The 7139-nt window shown below is 40.3% G+C and overlaps 1 protein-coding gene across 3 annotated transcripts in view; it reads right to left on the reverse strand.

The window, feature by feature from the left end:
* Nucleotides 1-6689, reverse strand: part of vrk2 (VRK serine/threonine kinase 2) — a 22090-nt gene extending 15401 nt beyond the window's left edge. Inside the window, exons 1-8 of one of the 3 annotated variants that reach the window (XM_018694651.2) lie at nt 6505-6687; nt 5811-5945; nt 5328-5383; nt 4052-4121; nt 3169-3256; nt 2098-2206; nt 1846-1938; nt 1460-1592 (exon numbers count right to left, since the gene is read on the reverse strand). In XM_018694651.2, the coding sequence (XP_018550167.1) occupies nt 1460-1592; nt 1846-1938; nt 2098-2206; nt 3169-3256; nt 4052-4121; nt 5328-5383; nt 5811-5940 (679 nt within the window). In that variant the 5' untranslated portion in view covers nt 5941-5945; nt 6505-6687. Of the gene's footprint in view, nt 1-1459; nt 1593-1845; nt 1939-2097; nt 2207-3168; nt 3257-4051; nt 4122-5327; nt 5384-5810; nt 5946-6504 lie in introns of all 3 variants that reach the window. The other 2 variants (XM_018694649.2, XM_018694652.2) reach the window with 2 other exon arrangements.
* Nucleotides 6690-7139: the final 450 nt, after the last annotated feature.

A 7139-nucleotide genomic window follows, 5' to 3' on the forward strand; every position in this document is an offset into this window, starting at 1 on the left:
GGATTTCCATCAACACACCTGAAACGACCCCAGTCTACATGTTGATATTCACCGGCAACAAGAAGAAGGTCTAAAACTACGATCCTTAGACCAAACAGCAGTCAGCAAAGTCTGCAGTCTCCAAGAGAGAAGAAGGTGCTTCATGCTTGCCTTTTTCTCTGTGGGGTTGTGCACCACAAATTCATCCCCCAGGGTCAGACTGTCAGCACCAAGCTCTACTGCACCAGAGGCGTTCTGAGGGACGTCAATTGGTGCAATAACATGAAATGTGCTGCGTTGGCAATCATGACAACGTGCCTGCTAACAGCACATTTTTACAGCTAGATTGTTTGGCAGCACCAACACAATCATTGCCCATCACCTGCCCTACTCCCTGCTACTTCCTCTTCGCTCTTAAAGAATGGTTCTTACAGTGAGCATCATAAGGCACCATGCAAACACACCACTTATTGATAACTGTGTATCTGGCCTCTCCAATCAAGATTTTGCTGTTGGCATCCTCACTTGCAGTGCACTTGAAGGTACGGGTGTAGATTCTAAATGTTAATTCCTTCAAATGCTGCCACCTTCAGACTATGCTTGAAGATTGGCTGATTAATTATTAATTATCAGGTTCCCTTTTGGCAAATAGGTGTTGACTCCAAATCCTACACCATTGTCTTGTCAGTCAGCCCTCCTCTTGTCACACATAGGACTCCATGCAGGGCAGCAGGGCAGAGTCGTATCACAGAGTAGCAGATGCATTCAGTCTATAACCGTAACGTCCGATGAAGACTTTAACAATTATCATACTATTTTAAAATTTTTTAATTTGATGAACATGGGCTCTGCCACTGATTCGCAAAACCAAATGGGTTTAATGACTATTTAAAAAATGTAAGAAGACAGTGGGGCTGGTGGGGAAAACTATGTAATCGGTGTGTGCCTGTACAGTGTGTAAACACCTGTAACACAGACGACTGCGCCAACCCTATACCTATTAGCCTAGGCTCACATACTTTTTCCGTCCTATCCTGAGTGTTTGAATGATGTTTTCAGTATGGACAAGAACAATGTTAAGATCTTGGTGATATCAGCTAAAATAGACTGTGTTTGTTCATAATTGTAATTTGGATGAAAAAGTGTGGACTATTGACCTAAAGTTGACACAACTGTTGCCAAGTCCAGTGATAATAATTATGATCTGGACTTAAAGTGAAGATCACAAAAGCAAAGACTTCCTTAAGTCCCTTGTCTACCCCCTTTATGACCTCCCACCTTCTGTGAATGAGCACAAATGGAATAGATTGCACCAATCCACTTCATTTATATCCCAGTTCTAGAGCTGTGTAGACACACCAGATTTTTTTCATCACACAAACAGAAAAGTCAGCTAGTGGACTATGAGGACATATTCCATGAATTGCATAGAAGTGCGTTGAATTGTAATCTCCAACTGCTTATGAATTGGAAGGCTTACCAAGTCCTTTGTGGGCATCAATGCTGGTGTACTCTATGGTTCCATTGTGGCCCTTCTTGGGGTTCTCTTTGTATTCTTTGTGAACTCCATCAGGACAGTATCTGTAGGACAGCCCATAGTCTGCTAGGTAGACCTACAGGACACAACAGAATGCACACACATTACTAACTACATAGCAATTAAAAAATAATAATATCCCGTCTTCTAAGATTTAATCCTCATTAAAATAGATTGCTGATAACTGACCATTTTCAATATTAATATCATTTACACACAGGAGCATACCCCTCAATTGTGCTTAAATGAAGGGTATAGTCTGTAGAATAGAACAGACCTAACAGCTATGTACATACAGTATAATTAGTGGAGATCCTCCATGGACTAACCTTTTTAGGGTCTCTGTAACCCTGCATGAGGTTGGCAGCTTTAATGTCTGCATGGACATACTCATTCTCATGGATATACTCCAGTACATCCACCTGGAACAGGAGTGAGTGACAGCATGTAACACAAAAATATAATTTTTTGTTAAAATGGCTTTGACTCTGTATATTCGATCGTAACTGCTAGAGCTCCAGCTCCATCCAATGTCTTTATACAACAATCAATAGACCATAATTCCATGATTTTGATCTCACCAGTTCTTGACCAAGCTGGAGCACAGTGGCCTTTTCCAGTCGACCTCCATTGTCATTGCAGATTTTCTGAAGGTCTTTGCCCAATCGGTCCATGACCATGAAACGATACCTGGGTGAGAGAGGGAAAGATCAGAGGTTAAAGCCCAAATCAGACACAACTAGCAACCATAAAATACAGGTTTTAACAACAACAACCTTGCAATAAATGCTATGGTGGAATTTCATCAGAAACTATTCACTTTAAGGTAGTGGAAGGATGAAAGCCACAGTGACTGTAATATTACGGGTCTCAAAAAGTCTTGGGTAATAAATATCTAAAATTGTTAGACTTCCAAAAGAGGTTAGCATTAAATTAGACAAAAATCATATTAAGAGAATATGGAAAAACCTAAGGAAAATTAAAAGGAGAAACACATTTCATGGCTCAAAATGTACTATGTCCTCTCAAGACATTCATGGGACACTGAATGAGTCAATGAGAAATGATGAGAAAGATCCTAAATTCTCTAATGCGGTCAAAGGTGGACTTCTAAAAACTAGCCTTGAGAGTCTGGCCAAACTGTGGCTGGAAGACGATTATCTTGAAACACAGATAAATCCAAAAGCAAACACTTAAAATTTTGTCACTCACAAGTTGCACACCACTACCCAGAATGTACCTAATATGCATCACAACAAACATAAATACTGATACCCACTGGGTCAAGTGTAAAAGTCAACAGACAAAAGTCAACTTGGCCTTGTTGTAAAGGCTCAGCTGGTAATTTACTTTACGTTGCAAATATTTTACATTGTGTTAAGTACCTTTTATTTTGAAGTTCTGCCCTTAAGTCTAATTAAGCTCATTGTATGTGACTACCTCTGTAATTATTATTTACACTTGCTAATATTTTCTCTTATGGCAAATCAATTTAGTTTAGTGATGTCACCTTTCAGTGCAACATTCTGTAACCTACAGTAATAGTGATATACGGAGAAAACGTACACCGGAAAAGGGAATAGACATGTAACATATTCATCATATAACCATCTAATATCATATTGTCCGCCATATGCAGGCTATGTCAATACCTGATATTATTATATTCAGCAAGTCCTGAACCCCAGTAGGTTGGGATGCCCAGGAAGTCAAGTCTCCTGCTTCTCATCCATTTTCGCACTGGAACAAGATTAGAAGAGGAACAATCATGTAAATGTCTGTACGCACATTTATATTTTTACACCCCTGAAGCACTTATATGGGGTGTCTGACAAGATTGGAATCACAGGAGTAAAATTAAAGTAAATTAAAACTCACAACCATGATGGCTATATTGAGAGAACAGAAAGACTGGTGCCTTGGACCACTTAGTTGTACAAACAAATCTTTGAAGGGAATGGTTGGCAGCTTTCAATGTCACTTATCCCAACAATTTCATTTTCCTATGATTTTTTAACCTCTACCTAAGCCCCAGTCTAACCGCTCTCCCTTTCACAGAAGAATCTGAACAAAAGTCCCTAAACTCTATGAAAAGTGGGCAAATACCAGTCCTTGTAAGTGCAATAATGCATGCATACAAATGTCAGTCTTACAGCGTTGAGGGTACAAACACACAATTGCAACACACGCACACAGAGGCCCCAGACAAAGCAATGGGTCTGGCTCAGGGCTTGATGGCGACTGGCCTGACTGGCGTTCAACCAGGCTGGCAGGTGGTCAGGGGCTCAGTAGAGGCCCGGGCATCATTACATGAGAGTGGCTTCCTCTCTCTTGCTCCTTCCCAAAAGAAGGCACTGGAGAGCCCAGACAAGCATGGAGAGGGGGGCTAACTACCACTGAGGTGCATGTTTGCTTTGGCTTATTATTAATTACTGTGCAGCATGCAGCAAAGCCTCTGTCTGCGGCCACTTCATCAGTCAAACACTCCTGTGCTCCAGTGAGCTGCTGGGATGCTGGACAGGTGGTGCTACTCACTGCTCTCTGGTTTGGCTGCCCTTTGGTAGAACTTGAGCTCTGAGAACAGGGGGCCATTCTCCTGGTATTCCTGCACACACAAGCACACAGTATTAATTATTTCATCATCACTGGTTAAAGCTGCACTAGACTAATTGTGTGTGCCTAAATCACAAAGTGGAGCTGTGATGAAGATTTGCGTCCCAGCCAATGAGCATCATCCCACTTCCTAAAATAAAACTGCCTGTGCATTTGGTTCCTTTTTAAAGCTTTCTTCCTGTTCCCTCTTCTCTTCTCTACCAAAGGAAGAATTTATAAAATAAATACACGGAACATGGCATCCAAATAAAGGGAATTTCAGTTAAATGAAGGGAAAGGAAAATCAGTCTTCTCTCATTCCCTTGTTTTTTCCCACCCTTCAACCAAGGGTATAAATACTACAGGTATAACTACATTATATCAATGGTTCTCTCTCCTGTCTGCACCTTAAATACAATGTAAAGATAAAAATGTGAGGCTACAGCCAACACACACTTAGTCTAATCTAGGATGAAGAATGGGCACAGGGGAAACAGCTACCCTGCCTCTGTCCAAAGTTCTAATTCCTCTAAATCTCATCACTTAACACCTTTCAGACAAAGAGTGAAAACAATCATGTGTAGTTTTACATGATCATAATCATGTGATGGAGTATTCCCTGGCTGGGAGCAGTAACCTTGCTATGCTAGTGGATGATCCTGAAGTTACTACTCCTGCAAAGACAAAGCTTTCTTTGTCACTGTATTGAATACAGTCCAAGGCCTGAACTAACTTACTTACTTACTTACTCACTTACTCCATTCACACAGCCACCAATTGCCAATTTGAACTTAAGGTTCGTATACTGAAAGCTCTCCCAAACCAGCTCATAATAAGTGGACCATACAACCCAGCAACAAGTGACAATGTATCTGTGCCATCGTAAGATTCTCTACTACATGTGCAAGATGTTGAGAATCATGACACTGACAAAAGTTCCATTTTGCTACCTTGTCAAATATTATTTTTGGTTATTTGTTATTTTTCTCACAGGGGCTGCAAACTAAATCACATGATGTTTGGTGAAGTTGAAACTAAAAAAAAAGAGGAAACATCACTTTTTAATTTATCCATGCAAAATTGTCCCTAATCATGGTAATGGCTGCTTTCTCCTTCCAGCACAGAGTGCAGTAAGAACATCTTGCAGTGTACACTAAAATTAAAACATTAAAAAAAACACTAACATGTCTATGAAGATGGATACTCAGAATATACTTACCAGTTTTATGACAAAGTCAGTGTCTGCTGCAACAGGTCTGTCCACATCCTGGGAGGCTAAAGGATGGCAGAAGACAGAGGGGAAAATGAAACAAAATGAAGGCTACAAAGTTATGATACATTATGATAATCCAAAGGATTTGATCCAATCCAAGACCAGGGGAAATCTGTAAACTGCTGTATTGAGCAGCTGATTGGAAACAAAGGTTTTAATAGATTGGAGAAGTAGAGAAATGTTACTGAATACTTGACATGCATTGGAATTCTTGTGACAATATGATTTGTTCAAGTAGCTTCCACAATCAAGAGAATGAGATCAGAGCAGTGTCTCCCTGAGACATGTATGTATCTCTATGCTTCTGGCAGAGAAATAACGGGTGTTCTTCAACCAGTCTGCCAGCATGTTCATACTTACGTACATACGTTATGTGACAGAGTGTGCATGTATGTAGGTGTGTCAGACATAGTGTGCTCATTACAGTACCAAGATAGATCAGTCCAAAGCCACCTTGACCGATGATTTTCCCCAGCCTCCATTTCTTTTTCTCACTGTCTGTCAGTATGAAGCCGTCTGGGAGTGGTTTCGGTAACACGCTCTTTCTTGGCGGTGCCATGGAAACTGAGTAGGTTTTAGAAGATATGTCAGAAAATACTAGGTAAAACCTGAAACATGTGCTCATGTTAAGCACATTAACATCACAGTTTTGATTGTAGCTACAATCCCAAATCTCCAAGTATTAAGGGAGATAATTTAAACATAGGTGAGCAAACTGCAAACCCTGAGTCTAACCAGAAAACAAAACTGAAACAACACTATGAAATGTGGCCTGGCTGGTACAACACTGCCCTGTGCCATCATACTGCTAACTCTCTGTTGTACAATTTAACGTTAAAGGACAACGTCCACAAACGTTTAAGGCCACTATTATATTTTAGTAGCTACAAACCTACCACACTGTTGTCATTTTGATTCATCAACAAATGAGTACGACAGCTTAAATAGCCTAAATAGCTGGACTGTTGACTGCAACAAACACATCAACCGAACATTACTTGACACCCAATAATTACGGGTTTGGCTAAATAAGTCCTGAATAACTTAACAATTTTCAGAAAACTAACGTGATACAACACCTAACTAGCAGTTAACTTAGCTAGCAATAAACCTGTTTACTCACAAACTCAAGACCTTTGCACCGAGCTCCGAAGGAATCGAAGCCTTACGTCGTCAGTGGGCCTTTTTAAACAGAGACGTAGATAACCTATCGCAATTAGTGCTTAAAAGTAAACGTATTCCTTAAATGTTTAGTCCTTCTTCCACAAACTGCTTCACAGTGGTCCGGTATGGAAACAGAAACCTCAACACTTCCTGAAAAGTATCCCTCCCCTACACCGATCAGCCACTGGCATGCAAGAAAAAGTTTCTCAACAATCAATGACCAATAGCGAAGCGGCAGCGGCGGCATTCATACTGACAAATCAAATCAACTTGCTGCTAATCCCAGTTTCTTTATTCCAAACTTTCATGACTGCCTTAGAATTTCTTGAAAGGTAGAACATTCTTATTATAAATATTGGATAATCTATGAAAAAGAGCAACATAAATCCCACCTTGTAAGCACTGTTTAAATGAAAGACAGATTAACTACTTCTCTTTATCATCGACATTTTCAAGACGAAATGTACCTCATCAACGTGCATAGAAAGGACTCGATCTGTGCAGTAGACGATGAAACAGCTGGAGATTAATTGGAGTTTACTACATGTACATCGCTGTTCACACCCGAATGTAACCTGAGCAGGAAAGGACAGG

Source organism: Lates calcarifer, linkage group LG16_LG22 (assembly GCF_001640805.2).
Source record: "Lates calcarifer isolate ASB-BC8 linkage group LG16_LG22, TLL_Latcal_v3, whole genome shotgun sequence".
NCBI lineage: Eukaryota > Metazoa > Chordata > Actinopteri > Centropomidae > Lates > Lates calcarifer.